Genomic DNA, 18,126 nt, shown 5'->3' with positions numbered 1-18,126 from the left:
TGACACTTCTGGCCTCTTTCCTTGTTCTGTTCCAGCTTACTCATCATTGCCCTGCCAGAGCTGTGAAGATTCCTCTAATTCAAAAGGAAAATGTATAGATAAATGATCATACCTCCCGCCTCGAGGTCAAATGCCTACCCTCATACACAAAGCTGCCAAAAGGCCTTTTTAGGTGTCTCACTTAGCAATATGAAAACTGTAGCTGGTCACTACATGAGGAAACAAGCTTACATGTCTTAGGATCTGAAACAAATAAACACAAAGTAAGACAGAGGAGGCAAAAACAGTAGATAAGAACAAGTTCTAAAACCATAGTATCCTAAAGCAGACAGTGAAAATACTGAGCTCATGAAATAAGAACATGACACTATTTTAAAAGCATTCATCACGGATCAATCTCTAGAAATTAAAAATATGATGGAGTTTCCATTGTGGCTCAGCAGTCATGAGCCCAACTAGTATCCATGAGGATGCCAGTTCAATCCCTGGCCCAGATCACTGGGTTAAGGATCCTGAGTTGCCATGAGCAACATGAAGACATGGCTTCTGGTCTGACAAGGCTGTGGCTGTGGCAGAGGCTGGCAGCTGCCACTCCAATTCAGCCCTAGCCTAGAACTTTCATATGCTGCCTGTGTGGCCCTAAAAATCAAAAAATAATAATAATATTTTTTTAATTATAAATTCATTAGAAAGAAACATTTGAGGTAGTTCCCATGGTGTCTCATTAGTAATGAACCTAACTGGTATCCATGAGGACACAGGTTTGATCCCTGGCCCCATTCAGTAGGTTAACTGATCTGGCATTGCCATGAGCAATAGTGTAGGTCAGCAGCTACAGCTCCAATTTGACCCCTAGCCTAGGAACTACCATATGCTGCAAGTGTGGCCCTAAAAAGCAAAAACAAAAACAAAAACATAAACAAAAAAAAAAGGAAAGAGAGTGGTTTGGAAAATAAAACTGAAGAAACTTCCCAGACAGTAGAAAAAAAGGTAGAGATTTTTAAAAGGTGGGGGGGGGGACTTTTGAAAAGGACACATGGGATTAAAGCACAAGATTCAACATCTAATTAATAGAAATTAGAATAATATAATACAGAAGAGGTAGGAGGAGAAATTATTACACAATTTCTTTTTAATTTCTCCAAAAGAGAAGCACATGAATTTTCAGAGGGAGAGCCCAAAAGAGGAGTATAATGAGTACAAAAAGACCCATCACAAGATAGACCCAACCCAAGATATCACTGCACTAGCAATTAAGAACTTCTTTCCAGAAGTTCTTGTCATGGCACAGGGAAAACGAATCCAACTAGGAACCATGAGGTTGTGGGTTTCATCCCTGGCCTCACTCAGTGGGTTAAGGATCCAGCGTTGTCATGCGCTGTGGTGTAGGTCACAGATGTGGCACGGATATGGTATTGCTGTGGTTGTGGCTGTTGCCAGTAGCTGTAGCTTCAATTAGACCCCTAGCCTGGGAACCTCCATATGCTGTGAAGACAGCCCTAAAAAAAAAAAAAAAAAAAAAAAGGCTTCTTTCCAAAAAAGAAAAACACACCACAAAGAAATGGGAGTTAAAATGCCCAGTGGACTACATAGCAGCAAGACTAGACTAGAAATTAGAAGATAAAGCAATTTCTTCAGAAACCTAAGTGAAAGTGATTTCCTATCTTGCATAAACAAAATGAGGGAGTAAAACCAGAGGGAAAAAAATGGTATTCAGGAAACAATTTGATATTGGAGAGAGGAAAGGGGAATTTCAATATGATGGGGAGGAGAAGGCCAGAAATGGCTCCAAGGCAGGCTTGGGGAGCACCCAACTCCCCACCCCAATCTTCCTCCCAGGTGGTGTGTCTGCTGGGAACACAAAGCAGAACTGCCAGGTGAGCTGACTTGCTTGCCTGATAGAAAAGCTCTACAACAAGTTCCATGGGAAAGATTTCAAGGCAGATTTCGTGATGGGAGCATGAGAATTACAAACTCTCACACTCCCTGCTTCCCTACATACACCCATTTTTTTTCTCCTTCCGGGCTCCTAATATTACAGCTTTCAGTGGCACATGAAATTTATCTTGAATATAATATTACGAAGAGCTGATCCATATTACACTTACACACTTGCTATGACAGATAATGATTTTTTTTATACAACTTGGTTTCCGTGAAGTTAATGATTCCTCATTTTTCCATTTGATTATATTATATTCATAGATTACTTCATAAAATAAAAAATTTTAAAAACATGTAGTATATTTTTATTATTTCTTTGTTTTATAGATAAATATGTAGCCATGATTTCTTTTTTAAAATAGACATATAAAACACAGATACCTATATATATATTTATAACCTCATTTTTCACTTTTTATTATTAGATTTGATCATTAACAGACATCAGTCTTTATAACAATTACTAATTACTTTAAAGAATTTCATTACAAGAATATGTGATTATTTACTCATATTCCTCTGCATTAGACATAAGTTTTTTAAATATTTTATAATATTTTATGTTTTTCCTTTTTCCCTTTTTTAATTGAGGTAAAGTTAATGTATAATATTACATAAGTTACAAGTATACAAAACAGTGATTGTACAATTATTTAAGGCTATACTCCATTTATAGTTATTACAAAATACTGGCTATATTCCCTATGTTGTATAATATATCCTTACAGCTTATTTTTATACATAATTTTTTATATTCTTAATAATGCTCACTGAGCACCCTCCTACATAAATCTTTAATGACAAATTCCAAGAAGTAGAATGGGTTTAAGGCTTTTGATCTATACTACTTAGCTGTCCTCCAAAATTTCTGAAAATTTACGTTTGTACCTACAATGTATTATCTTCATTTTCCTACATGCTTACCAGCAGTAACATAATATTTTTTAACTTTTTCACCAAGTAAGACGGAAGAGACTTAACATGTACACATCTTAATTTGAATGTCTCTGTTTGTTATACGACTTTTGACCTTTATTCTATTGGGGCATTACATGTATTTGTGTGACTTTTATTTTGGCAAAACTCTTCAGAGATTAAGGATATGTACCCACTGTCATATTCAGGACAAGCGGGGGGTTTTTTCGCTGTCTTTTTTTTTCAAGTCTTAACTCTTCTGCAGTCACGATTTTGTTTTTCCTTCTCATATACTTAGAACATAGATAGGTCTTCTTCGGCTCAAGGATCAGTATGATTCATGTTGACTTATGTTTTCTTCTCTCTATCTGAGCGGGTGGTATTACAGTTTTATTGTTAGTAATTATTTTAAGTAACCTAAAAGGGATCCTTTAGCAATACTTCTATAAAAGCATGAAAAAACGGGGGGGGGGGGAGCCTCAGGAATATAAAGGTGGCTTAAGATCAACTAACTTCCTATCTATTATTTAACTAAAATATTTCCACATACAAGTTTTCTGCTTAAATAGAGGTACTATATGGACCAAAAGCAATGTAACACTTTCAGGTATATATGCTAACACAGCTTAATTGTGAAAAGTTTTTACTCACTTGTGGTCATGATGTTAGGAGGGCAAGAGGGTATTCCATGATCTACTGCCCATCTGTAGGCTCCTTCTCCAACTAAAAAGCTAACAACAGAAAAATTATTCTTTTAAAAATTCAGTGTCATCTTCTCCTAAATATTCAACAAAGTAATATAGTAAGGCAACTGGAAAAGTTTTGCAATAACTCAAAATAATAATATGCCTATAATGCCAAAAAAATTCTTTTAATTTTTTTACCCCAAGGTAGAAATTTTACAATTGGAAATGGTACCATATCATTTGCAATAACTCACAAGTAAAATTGGCAAAATGCAACATAAGAAGTAAAAATAACTGATTTCCCAGTGGAAAATATTAAGATTTATCTTGGATCAACATGGTTCTCAGTGTACACACAAGATCTATTCAATCAGGTTAAGAGCCAAAGCTTAAGTCAGTGTCTTCAGATGTGGTATTCTTTTACTTTTTTAATTTATTATTATTTGCTTTTTAGGGCCGCACCTGTGGCGTATGGAAGTTCCCAGGCTACACTGTAGCTACATTTGCTGGCCTATGCCACAGACACAGCCTCAGCCTCGCAAGATCCAAGCCATGGTCTGAGACCTACACCACAGCTCACAGCAATGTCAGATCCTTAACCCACTGAGCAAGGCCAGGATGAACCCGCACCCTCATGGATACTAGCCAGGCTTGTTACTGCTGAGCCACAAAGGGAACTTCCCAGATGTGGCATTCTTGCCTCATCTAACACCTGGATCTACCCAAAATGAGTGGGGTACATCCGGAGATGGCCAAACACAATGATACATGCTTACATTTCTAAGTGTCGATGCAATAAAAATATACATATGACTCTCAGAATCATTTTTACTGTGGTAAGCAGTGCGGTGTGTCCCCAAAATAATTTTTTTAAGCCCTAAACTGCAAGTTTTAACATAACAAAATGAATAAAAGGATACTTTTAGCTAACTGAAAGACTTCCTTTAAAAGATTTTGAATAGCCTGCAGGATAATTAACCAGCCAATTCCCCAACACAGTAATAGCAAGCAGTTACCAGAGTAATCAATCACTTCATCTCCTTCCACAGCCAACTTCTTAAAGATCTCAGCCAACTAGTAATGGATTCCTTGAACTTGTGCCTACTCATTAGTTTCCTGCTCCCTATATTTTATCTCTGTTCTTCTAATCATTCCAACACTAAGGACTCAAAGTAATACATATTGAAGTCTTTAGATTTGATTATTAATAAGATCAATGACAGATTAAAAAAAAAAAAAAAAAGCTTAAGCAATTACTTAGAAACATATCCAAATGGTTCCAATGAGAAACTAAATGGTTTAGCCCAGTAAATGTTTTCCAATATATATAAAACAGTGGGAATGGAAGGAACCTTAAAAAAAAGAGAGAGAGGAACAAGAAAGCCAACAAGAGTAAACAACTGGGAGTTCCTGCTGTGGCTCAGCAGATTAAGAACCCAACAGATAGTTCATGAGGATATGGATCAATCCCTGGCCTAGCTCAGTGGGTTAAGGATCCACTGTTGCCGCAGATCAGGGTTGTTGAGGTGTGGCATAGGTCGCAGATGTGTCTGGGATCCAGTGTTGTTGTGGCTGTGGTGTAGGCCTGCAGCTGCAGCTATGATTCAGCCCCTAGCCTGAGAACATCTAAACACCACAGGTACAGCCATAAAAAGAAAAAAGAGAAAGAAAAAGAAAAAAAATAAACAACTGTACCTCTTCAAACTTCTATTTTTTAAAAAATTTCTAAAGGACTCCAAAAATAGAAAACAATTTCACCTTTTCCTGTATCAAATGAAGACCACTGCAAAAAAAAGCTGTCACATAAAGGTCAAATGGAAGATTAGCTGAGGTTTGGCTGCAAGCTGAACTGTCCTGATGGCATTTGTAGCACTAAAAAGACTTTGATATAAGAAATAACCTTTCTTCATCTGAAGCTGTAAAAGAGATGATGAACTAGTAAATTAAATGATCAGGACAGAAGTTTGCAACTGAATCTAGTATTCTCAGCATACTCACTGGTCATTTGGGATTCAATCCCAATATGTGGAACCAGAAGTATTTTATAAAATATTCTTAGCTTTATTTTTCACTTCTTAATCATTCATAAGTTTTATTCTAAATAAAATCCATTTGCTATTTTCTGCTATGCAAGTTTTTAAGTACCTGAGGCATTTTACAATATTCACAGGAAGGTGAATATCTAGATGTCAACTTATCCATAAGAATAAGGAATATGTGACCTTCACTTACTACCAAAAATCCCTTGTCTAGTAGACAAAATGGCATATAACTGCTCTTGGAATCATTTTAAAATGCTATAAAGCTTCACGGGCTTTTGCTAAAAACTATACTATCAGAAAGAAAGAAAGAAAGAAAGAAAGAAAGAAAGAAAGAAAGAAAGAAAGAAAGAAAGAAAGAAAGAAAGAAAGAAGGAAGGAAGGAAGGAAGGAAGGAAGGAAGGAAGGAAGGAGAAGGAAGGAGGAAGGAAGGAAGGAAGGAAGGAAGGAAGGAAGATTACTTTCCAGAACATTAAATACAGCACCAATTCAAATTTTTCTCAAATATTCTTCTGACTCTCCAGGGAGGAAGCTTTTAGAGACATTTCACCTCAATTCATTAGCCAGTCCATTGACTCTACCTTTTTAGCACATCCAGAATCTGACAGCTTCTCACCACCTCTACTGCCCCCACCTTGGTCTGAGCCTCCATCACCTGTTACCTGGATTGTTGCAGTGGCACCATCACTTCCATGATGCCTTGCTCTATCCCCTGGCCCAGTCTAATCTCAACACACCAGCCACAAGTCCTTTCAGCACACAAGTCACATAATAACACTCCTCAGAATTCTACAAAACCTCTCATGAGGACTATAGCGTAAAACTCGGTGTCTTCCGCAGAATCCACAGGCTCCCAAGTGATCTGACACACTCTGTGCCCTCCTCACCTCATTCTGCACCCTCTTGCCCCCTTGCTTACTCTACTCCTGCCTCTTGTGAAAACACAAAAACATGCCAAGGGGGTTCCTGCCTCAGGGCCTTCACCCAGAATGTTCCCTCTGCCAGGATCTTCCCTATTTCCCAAATGGCAATTAGGAAATTTAAATACATCTCCTTGATGAGGCCTATTTAAAATTGTACCCAAAAATATGGGAAAAGAATCTTAAAAAAAAAAAAAAAGAATGGATGTGGGTACATGTATAACTGAATCACTTTATTGTATACCACAAAGTACCACAACATTGTAAATCAACTATAATTCAATAAAACTTTAAAAAAATGAAAGAAAAAACTGTACCCAGCACATGGCACTCCCCTACCCAGGATTCTCCATCCCTCTCACTCTGTCCTTTCTACATTTCTTTTCTTTTTTCCACCTTCTCACATAATATATATTTTATAACTTAATGTTATCTCTATTGTTTATATCTATCTCCCTCAAGTAAACTATAAGCTTCATTAGAGCAGGATGTTGGTTTTTCACCAGTATCCATATACCGCAAGCATTCAGAACAGTGCCTAAAGCACAAAGCATTAAATAAACATTTGCAAGGTATTAAAATAGTAAACAAAGGTGTCAAAATTCACTAAACGACAGCATTTTCCTTGTACTATGCTTACCTTAATGTACATTAAAGCAAGTCTGAAGTATATGAAACAATAGCAACTCTACTGAAACCAGCACCAAAGTGGGGGGACTAAAAATGGTAACAAGCTGACCTTTAAGTGCTGCTCAAGCACTAGCCACAGCCAAACACCCAGAAACACAGTGATGTCGATTACAATCATATGGACAGGGACCACCCATTTTCAAAGAACTATGACACTATAATCATAAAAAATGTGTAACTGAATGATTCAGAAAGCTCTCAAAACTGCTTAAAATACTTTATTCTGGATGAGAAAGAGTAGAAAAATGACAGCTATTCTTTGTATATTTGCTGTTTTGACCCTGACTCAAGACAGCCTTCATCTGCCCGTTCCCAGCCCAGGGATCAGATCCGAGCTGCAGCTGCAGCTTAACTGGAGCCCTAGACCACTGTGCTGGGCCAGGGATTGAACCTGTGTTCCAGCACTCCCAAAATGCCACCTATCCCCATTGTGCCACAGCAGAAACGAGAGCTGCTTCTTTGGACTTAACAGATTTCTATTTTACCTATCATTTCTTTATTTATCATAAATACACAAAATTGAAGAAAGACAAATTGGTGGCACAAAGTGTAAATAAAACAGAATTCGCTGTATGTGGAAATAAGATATAATAACCAAATTAAATAATAAGGATTGAACTCTTTTTAAAATTTTTATTATAAAAATTTTCAAACATACACATTACAGAGAAGAGTATAATGAACTCACTGGATCATCACCCTCTTTCATCAATTATTAATACACTGCTTATCTCATTCATTTATACACCCATCTAGATTTTGAAGTAAAATCCAGCTATCATATAACTACAATTATAAATATTTTAGCATGCCTCTAAAAAATGGCTTAAAAAAAACTTAACCACAACATAACCAATTGACAACTAAAGAAATTAACAATACATCCTTAGCAGACTTCTCATTGTGCCTCAGCGGTTAACGAACCCAACCAGCATCCATGAAGCCAGATCCCTGGCCTTGATCAGTGGGTTAAGGATCTGGCATTGCCATGAGCTGTGGTGTAGGTCACAGACAAGGCTCAGATCTGGCATTGCTGTGGCTGTGGCATAGGCTGGCAGCTATAGCTCCAATTTGACCCCTAGCCTAGGAACTTCCATATGCCGCAGGTGCAGCCCTAAAAAGACAAAAAAAAAAAGCATCTTTAGAATCAAAATGCCCACTATAGTTTTTCTGTTTTTGTTTTGTTTTTTTAAACTATTACAAGCATACAGAGAACTTCCTAATATGTGAAAGGTTTCCACTTCTGCACAAGACAGAGTAACAGGGAACACATTTATATTCTTGCTTGAACCAATGGGGGGAAAAAAAAGGTAGGCAACACAAGTTAGTGATCCTTGATGGAAAGGAAACAATCAAGGTAAACCTCATGATGGCCCAAGCTTACTGCCTGGAGAGATTCGGGGTCACAACAAAGGAACAGGAACTCAGGCAGAGCCCTGCAGTCTCTCTGAGTTGAAGACAGAGAGCTGGGCATCCAGACAACCAAAGAGAAAAGGGCTGCAGAGAGAAAGGACTGAAGAAATCTGCAGAGCTCCCCTCTAATCTTCAACTGACTAGAGATCAGTGCATGTTTAAGAGGAAATTATCCAAAGCCTGGGAAAGAATAACATGAAAGTTTTAGAGGAAACTATTACCAAGTTCATACAGGACGAGAACCAGCTCCTGTTCTTACCAGTCAAAGTAAAAAATCTCATTCTAGTTGCATCTGTTAGAGTATTTAGAAGGGTTCTTCCCAACAGCAAAGTAAAATTAGCTCCAGGCTAAATGCTTCTCTATTGTGTGTAACAAAGTATAAAGCAAGACCTGAAAAGATGAAACTGTCTCTAAATAAATTAACCACATCCTAGAATTAAAATACAAATATCCAACACTAAATAAGGCAAAACTCACAATGTCTGGAATCCAATAAAAAGTTACCAAACATGCAAAGAAGCAGGAAAATATAACATAATGAGAAAAATCACTCAACCGAAAAAACCCAGAAATGACAAAGATGAGAGAACTAGTAAACAAAGATATTAAAACATTTACTATAATTCCAAAAAACTACAAGAAAAATTAAACATGTTAAGTAGATACATGGAAAAGATGCAAATTGAACTTCTGGAGATGAAAAACCACAATGTCAGAAATGAAAAATAAACTGGATGGGATTAACAGATGATTAGATATTGCCAAAAAAAATAAGCAGTGAACTTGAAAACAGTAATGGAAACTATTCAAAATGAAACAAAAAAAAAATGAGTGGATGGAGTTCCTGTTGTGGTTCAGTGGTTAAGAAATCTGACTAGGAACCATGAAGTTTCGGATTCAATCCCTGGCCTTGCTCAGTAGGTTAAGGATCTGGCGTTGCCGTGAGCTGTGGTGCAAGTTGCAGACGTGGCTGGATCCTGCATTGCTGTGGTTGTGGTGTAGGCCATCAGCTACAGCTCCAATTAGACCCCTAGCCTGGGAACCTCCATGTGCCAAGGGAGCGGCCCTAGAAAAGGCAAAAAGACAAAAGGAAAAAAAAAAAGAAAAAGAAAAATGAATGGAAAGAATAAACAAATGATCGATGATCTGCAAGACCCCTACAAGAGGTCAAATATATGTGTGACTAGCATCCTGGAGGATAGAAGAGAAGAAAGGATCAGAAAAATTATCTGAAGAAATAATAGCCAAATTTTTTCAAAATTTGATGAAATATATATCCCTACATATCCAAGGAACAAAATGAACCCAAACCAAAAACTACAAGAAAACTTCAGACCAATCTCTCTCATAAACATAGATGCAAAAATTCTTTACAAAATATTAGCAAACTAGATCCAAGAACATATAAAAAGGATGATACATTATAACCAAGCAGAGTTTAACCCAGGAATACAATTCACTATAACCAAGTGGGATTTACATCAGGAATGCAATGTTGCTTGAACAGTTGAAAATCAATCACTATATTAACTAATTAAATTTTAAAAATTATAAGATAATCTTAATAGATGCATAAAAGCATTTGAACATATACAAAACAATATCCATCCCTATTAAAAATTCTCAGGAGTTCCTGCTGTGGCGCAATGGATTAAGAATCCAACTGCAACCGCCTGGGTCACTGCAGAGGTGCATATTCAATCCCTGGTCCAGGAACTTCCATATGCCATGGGTGCAGCCATTAAAAATAAATAAATAAATAAAATAAAAAAATAAAAAACACTCTCAGAACATTAGGAAAAGAAGGAACTTACTCAACATGGTAAAGAGCATCTATGACAAACCTACAGCAATCATCATACCTAATGGTGAAAGGCCAAATGTTTCCTCCCTAAAGTTACTAACAAGGCAAGGATGTCCACTCTCACACTTCTATTTCACATTGCATAGGCAGTGCTGGCCAATGTAATAAGGAAAAAGAAATTAATTAAAGGAATCTAGATTAGAAAGGAAGAAGTAAAACTATCTTTATTTCCAGAAGACACAACTACTTATGTGGAAAATCTTATGGCATCTATAAAACCAGTAAGAGAACAAATGAATTTAGCAAATTCCCAAGACAGAATATCAATATAATAAAAATCAATCATATTTCTATATTGGCAAGGAACAATTGGTAATTAACTTTTTAAAATATACAATATATCACAGCATCAAAAAGAAACACAAGTATAAATTTCATAAAACCTGTGCAAGACCTATATACTAAAAATTATAAAAGCTGTTCGGCTAGGTTAAAGATCTTAAAAAATGGGTAAGTTACAAACATAAGCAAAATTCCAGCAAGCTATTCAAAGAAGTTGAGACTAATTCTAAAATTCAGGTGGGAGGGAGTTCCCACTGTGGCTCAGTAGGTTACAAACCTGACTAGTATCTATGAGGATGGAGGTTCAATCCCTGGCCTCGCTAAGTGGATTAAGAATCTGCATTGCCATGAGCTTTGCTGTAGGTCGCAGAAGCAGCTCTGATCCCATGTTACTTTTGCTGTGGCTATAGCCAGCAGCTGCAGCTCCAATACAACCCCTAGCCTGGGAATTTCCATATGCCACAAATGCAGCCCTGAAAAATCAAAATAATAATAATAGTAAAATTCATATGGGAGGAGTTCCCGTTGTGACTCAGCATAATGAACCCGACTAGTACCCATGAGGATGCGAGTTGGATCCCTGGCCCCGCTCAGTGGGTTAAGGATCCAGTGTTGTCACAAACTGCGGTGTAGGCTGCAGGCACAGCTCAGATCTAGCATTGCTGTGGCTATGGTGTAGGCTGGAAGCTGCAGCTCTAATTTGATCCCTAGCCTTGGAACTTCCATATGCTGTGGGTGCAGCCCTAAAAAAATAAATTAATTTTAAAAATAAAAATAACTTAAAATTGAAAAAAATAAAATTCATATGAAAACGCAAAATGCTTAAAATGGTCAAAGCAATTTTGAAAACAAAGAACAAAGCTGAAGAACTATGCATATAAGAAAATCAGGTAGCTAATTTCAGACAGTTGTAGAGGCATCATTCTGTGAAATCATTTTAATGGCCATCACATTTTCCCATATATTTTATCTTTGTAAAATACAAACATATTGCACATATCCCCTCTAACAATTGCCTCATCCTGTTCCCCCCTTCCTCCTTTCTAGAGGTAATTACAGTGAGTCTGGTAACTTTCTTTCCAGAACTTTTTTGTACATCTAAAAAGAAAGAGTACTAGCATACCTCAGAGATATTGCAGGCTCAGTTCCAGACCACCACGATAAAGCAAATATCACAATAAAGCAAGTCACATAAATTTTCTGGTTTCCCAGTTCATACAAAAAGTATGTTTATACCATACCACAGTCTGTAAAGTGTGCAACAGCACTATGCCTAAAATAACACTGTAGATACTTTAGTTAAAAATAGTTTATTGCTAAAAAATGCTAACCATCGTCTGAGCCTTCAGCAAGTCATGGCAGTAACATTAAAGATCACTGATCACAGAGTACCATAATAACTACAATAATAATGAAAACATTTGAAATATTGTGAGAATTCCAAAATGTGATGCAGAGATATGAAGTGAGCAAATGCTGCTGGAAAATGGCACCAATAGACTTCTTCAAAGCACAACTGTCACTAAACTTCATTTTTTAAAACTCTCAATATCTGTGAAGCTCAACAAAATGAAGCATGACTGTACTGTATATGTTTAATACTACAAAGGAATGCAGAAGAATGAGAAAAGCTTAAACTCAGGACGATTGGTACCTAGGGGCAGGGGCGGAGGTAGGGTCAGAGTATGGACATAAGACAGCAGAAAGGATAAGGATGTCATTAGAAAGGGTTAAGGCAGAACCTCCTTGCCTGCACTCTTGCACTTCTCACAAGCATCTTATCTTAGTAAATCTATTTCTTGCCTATCACTTTGTCTCTCGCTGAATTCCTTCTGTGCTGAGGCACAAAGAACCTGAACTTGAGCAGGTCCAACACCTGGTAAGTGAAAAACTGTCCCAATCTGGGTTTAGGCTGGGTTTGCATCCTGGCACATGGGTTCAAGTCCCAACCTGGGTTCTGGCTAGCTTCAAGTCATAAAAGCTGTCAATTTAACTTGTCTGTGTTGTTCAACTTGAACAACATCCACAGCCACATCCACCATCACCCTTAGGAACCTATCATCCTCCCTGACTCATCCTATAAGACTCTGCTGAAACACCATATTTCTTATCCTCTCTTGACCCCAGCACCTCCTTACACTGTGCAACCACCGCACTGAATCCCTGGCAGTGGTGTCTGCAGAGGGCTACTAGTGCCCAAGAGCCCCCAGTCCCTTCCTGGGGAAATAAGTACTCTGAGAAGCAGATGCCAAGACAGGATTGTTTTGAGGGAAGAGGCTTTCGAGAGAGAAAATGCAGCCATTGAATAGTGATGTCCATCTGATCCCAAGCGAGGCCTCATGACAACTAGCCTCTCACCAGCCTGCCAGGCTGCCAGGCTGCTAGGCTGGGTTGCCTCTTCTCTGGGTTTGAGTATCCCTGGGAATATGAGGTCCAACCCTGAAGGATGTACCATGGGTGCATGGTGCATCCTACAGCATCACTGTTACACCAAGATTTTTCTTTTCTTTTTTGGCTGTGCCTGTGGCATGTGGAGGTTCCCAGGCCAGGGACTGAAGCTGTGCCACAGCAGTGACCCCAGCTACAGCAATGACAATGCCAGATTCTCAACTGCTAGGCCACCAGGGAACTTCTTTTCTTTCTCTTCTTGATAATGGTGGTAGTGGTAGGAATGTTGTATAATTCAATCAATAAGTAAAGGTTGAAAATATTATGTTTGTATCAAAAGAAATTTGCACAGATTTTCAAGATTAAGTGAGAGAAGTCTGTAAAGTTTAGTGCTGGTTTCTGGATGTTTGGATTTAGACTTTCAGACCCTCAAGTATATGAGTTCTTAAAATTATTTGAATAATTAAAACATATATAAATAATTTTTTTAAAAAAGGGTTCAGTCTACAAAAGGCCACAATTTCATAACATTCTACTTCCATGAAATATCAACAACAGGCAGATCCACAGACACGGATAGCAAATCAGTGGTTGCCAGGGGCTGGGGGAGGGGAGCATGACCGCTTACTGGGTACCAGATTTCTTTCTGGGGTGATGAAAATGTCAAATGGATGAAATTAGGTAGTCATGACGGTTGCACAACATTGTGAATGTTCTAAAAGCCACCCACTGTACACTTTAAAACTGACTACAGTGGTGAATTTTATGCGATTTTTTTCCTCAATGAAAAATAATCAAATTAAAAAAAAAAAAAAGAAGGAAAGAAAGGGTTCAGTCTGGGCAGTTTCAAATCCCTTGATAATATTTTATTTTGTAACCTGGGTGGGGGGAAAACAGGTGTTCATCACATTAATTTGTAAATTTTTAAGACATAAATTAAACTGAACAAATACACCATTCAGCAAGCTGATTTTTTTACTCCACAAAATAAAGATCTATGCATGTTCCTATGTATATATAAATGTTTCTCTTTTTTATGCTATAGAGAACAGTTTAGTTAACCATTGATGGACAAACTTAGGTTATTTGCAGTTTTATATACCACAGTTGCTACAAGCTTCTTGTGCTATACGGGCCTTCCTCTGGACACATGAAGGTGTTATCTCTTAAGACAGAACTGGTAGAACTTATTTACAAAATAAAAACAGACTCAAAGATTTTTGACACTAAACTTATGGTTACCAAAGGGGAAACACTGAGGGGAGGGATGGATTGGGAGAATGGGATTGGCAAATATACACCACCATATACAAAATCGATTGGTGACAAGGACCTAATATTTAGCTTAGGGAAATCTATTCAATACTCTGTGATAGCCTATATGGGAAAAGAACCTGAAAAAGAATGGATATAGAACTGCTAGAGCACACAGGATGTGCATTTTCAATCTTTCACTTACAAATAATATTAAAATGTCTCTCAACTGGCTGTATCGATTTATGTTCCCACCACTAATAGGACAAAAAACCTGTTTTTTTCCACACCCTCAACAATACTGGATATAATCAGTCTTTGTTAATTTTGCTACTCTAAATAAGGTGATGATATCATCTCATCATTTTAATTCCCAATTCTTTGATCACTATTATGACTGTGCACCTTTTCATGTATTTATACTCCATCAATATTTTCTTTTCTATAAATTGTCTATTCGGGAGTTCCGGTCGTGACACAGTGGTTAACAAACCCGACTAGGACCCATGGGGTTGCCGGTTCGATCCCTGGCCTTACTCAGTGGGTTAAGGATCTGGCATTGCTGTGAGCTGTGGTGTAGGTCACAGAGGCGGCTCGGATCCTGCACTTCTGTGGCTCTGGCGTAGGTCGGTGGCTACAGCTCTGATTAGACCCCTAGCCTGGGAACCTCCATATGCCTCAGGTGTGGCCCTAGAAAAGACCAAGAAAAAAAAAAAATTGTCTATTTGTATCCTTTACCAATTTTTAAAATTTAAAGTTTTTTTCTTATTGATATTTATAATTCTTAAGCACCATAAATACTAATCTTTTGTTTAATGTCTATGCTGCAAACAATTTTTCTCAGTTTGAAAGGCCATTGTCTTTTAATTCAGATCATGTATCTTTAATTGTATTAATAGCTATATGTTTTCACCTGTCATGTATGAATATTTAGCCTTATTTTTTAATCTTAATAATGTCTTTGCTACCCCACAGTCATAAGCATAATCGCTCCTATTTTTTCCTAAAATTTTCATAGTAGGTTTTTTCACTTTCAAGTTTGAACTTTTTTTTTTGTCTTTTTGTTGTTGTTGTTGTTGCTATTTCTTGGGCCACTCCCGCGGCATATGGAGGTTCCTAGGCTAGGGGTCAAATCGGAGCTGCAGCCACCGGCCTACGCCAGAGCCACAGCAACTCGGGATCCGAGCGGCGTCTGCAACCTACACCACAGCTCACGGCAACGCCGGATCCTTAACCCACTGAGCAAGGGCAGGGACCGAACCCGCAACCTCTTGGTTCCTAGTCGGATTCGTTAACCACTGCGCCACGACGGGAACTCCTGAACTTTGTTTTTTTTAACGGTGTGACTCGGGATTTTAATATTTTTCCACTAGGTAGCCACTCATTCCAACACAATGTACCTAATACAGCACCATTTTTCCCCACAACACTTTGAGATGACATCATTATCACAGTCTAACTTCATTTATATACTAGGTCTGCTCCTAGACGTCCAGTACTGCCCTAATGATCTTTTTACATATCTCTGTACCTAAATCAATCCAACTCTTTGATCTATTTCAAAATTGTCTTGGCTATTGTTGTACACCTGTTTATTCCATGTAAGTTTGAGAATCTGCCTGGTAAATATCATGAGGAGCAGGGGGATTGGGATTATGATGTGTCTACAGATCAACTTTAAAATACTTTTCAGAGTTTATGCTATTTTTCTTATCAACTAAAACAAAGGCATTGCTTCCTCCCTCCTGGACAAGGTTCTTCTAAATTGGTTTACTTAGATTGAACTACACTTTACATATAACAGCACATGTCGGTAAAGGAAAAGAGCCATGCTGAAAATCAACACTGAGGAGAATATAAACCCAGAGATCATGTTTTTATACCTGTTACTCCCCTAAAAACGTATAGATAGTAGGACTCTGTACATGTACTAAACAAACATTTAGTAAATTTTGGGTTGATGACTTCATACCAATCAAACAAATTAGCATGACTTTAACATCAACTATGAGAAGAGTATGTGTAAAGTTTTTAAAATCACTTTTCCTACTTTTAGAGTTATAAGTAAACTTAAGGATCCGGTGTTGCTGTGACTGTGGTGCAGGCCAACAGCTGCAGCTCCAATTTGAGCCCTTAGCTGGGAACTTTCATATGCAACAGGTGCAGCCCTAAGAAGCAAAAGAAAAAAAAAAAGATAAAGATACCTTGAATATGTTTGAAGGTTAGAAGGTTTCAAGATTTTTCAAAGCTATATTAATTTATTTTCTATGACTTGAAATTAAAACAGTTGAATAGAAAGGTCCCTATAGAACCATTATCACAACTTTCAACACAGGATACTAATGGAAACTTAACAGCCAAGCATGCTGAAAACATATGGTGTGGATTATAAGACAGTATTGAGGCATATTTGTTAATATTATTAGGCATAGGATGGTGATTACATTTTGCAGAGAAATTTGTAAAACTATTTAAGGGTTAAAAACGATGGTGAAGATTTAAAATACTACAGGAAAGAAAGTGCATTTGAGACAGAGGAAGGGTAAAAATACTGTTAATTATTGGAGCTGGATGACAGGTTCATGAGGACTCTACAATGTCCTCTCTACTTTTACGAATATTTGAAAAGTTCAAAGATTTTTTTTAAATGAAAATTATATGTTAATGCTAGAGAAAACATGCAATCTTACTAATTTTAGTGTCACAATGTGTTTCTCCAGAAGAAGAAAAAAATAGGCACTTTTATTCTGAGAACTTCTCAAAATTAAATATTTGTTTAGAGTCTGGAGTCAAGCATGTAAGATACTTTAAAATTTTATAATAAAAAGCCACCAGCTGAATGCTTATTAACAGCAAAGCATCTCTATAATCAATAATAAAACCCAAAATTAACTCTGATCTCTTTTCTGCTTTAATCCAAAATAGTCCATTCCATCCGGAGCTCCATCAAGTATACAAAATGTCCCAAGATCACAGAACAAAGCATGACTTCCTCTCAAAGGCAAGCTACTGCTGGTGTGTAACCAACAGCGTCAAACTTCTGTGGATAAAAATAGCCTTCAAACACTGCATGCACCAAAGACCAAAGACCCAGGAAAGTCCAAGAAGAACAAAGCAGTTACCAGGGAGGAATTCGGCCAGCCGAGAGCTTGCCCTTCTGCCCTTCACACAAGAGTCTGTTTGCAACTGAGACTGGGTTCTTGATTCCTATAAAATAAAATTGGCAGAAAATGAAGTCAGAAAGTCTTCAGGCTTCACACTCAGTTTTGTGGCTGTTTCAATAAAAAAAAAAAAAAAAACTTTCAAATACCTTGGAAAACTTTAAGTATACTAATGAAAACCTTTAATTATCATGAACAATAAGAATCAAATCGACAAATATATGAACACCTATAGATGCGAGCAAAGAGCAAATGTAAAATCCAACCTGCTCATTTTGTCATGTGCTATATAGTAGCAGAGACTGAATTTGAAATAATGCAAATTCAAATTAGGTTCCTTTTTAATAGATTTCAGAACAGAATTTTAAAAATAAACTGAAAATTTGGCATATATTATCAAAAACATAATTTTCTTCTATGATTACAAACAGCTTCAAATTGACCTTAGGGAGAAAATTAATGGCCAAAAATTTTAAATCTCACCTTCAAGAAATAAAGAGTAAGTCTTAAGAATGAATGTAATGCCTCTCAGAACAATAGTAATACAAGAAAGAAAGAAAGAAAGAAACA

The 18,126-nt window shown here is 37.2% G+C and overlaps 1 protein-coding gene across 6 annotated transcripts in view; it reads right to left on the bottom strand.

Annotated features, from left to right (window-relative positions):
- TASP1 (taspase 1) overlaps positions 1-18,126 on the bottom strand; it is a 252,935-nt gene that overhangs the window by 187,573 nt on the left and 47,236 nt on the right. For all 6 annotated transcript variants that reach the window (XR_007133922.1, XM_047771668.1, XM_047771667.1 and 3 more), the window contains 2 exons: positions 17,518-17,602; positions 3,511-3,590 (listed from right to left, as the gene is read on the bottom strand). Coding sequence is in view for 5 of the 6 variants with exons in the window: in XM_047771668.1 (XP_047627624.1) it covers positions 3,511-3,590; positions 17,518-17,602 (165 nt within the window). In the remaining variant the exon portion in view is untranslated. The remainder of the gene's footprint in view (positions 1-3,510; positions 3,591-17,517; positions 17,603-18,126) is intronic.

Source organism: Phacochoerus africanus, chromosome 3 (genome assembly GCF_016906955.1).
Source record: "Phacochoerus africanus isolate WHEZ1 chromosome 3, ROS_Pafr_v1, whole genome shotgun sequence".
Classification (NCBI taxonomy): domain Eukaryota; kingdom Metazoa; phylum Chordata; class Mammalia; order Artiodactyla; family Suidae; genus Phacochoerus; species Phacochoerus africanus.
This window is presented reverse-complemented; position numbering and strand designations above follow the sequence as displayed.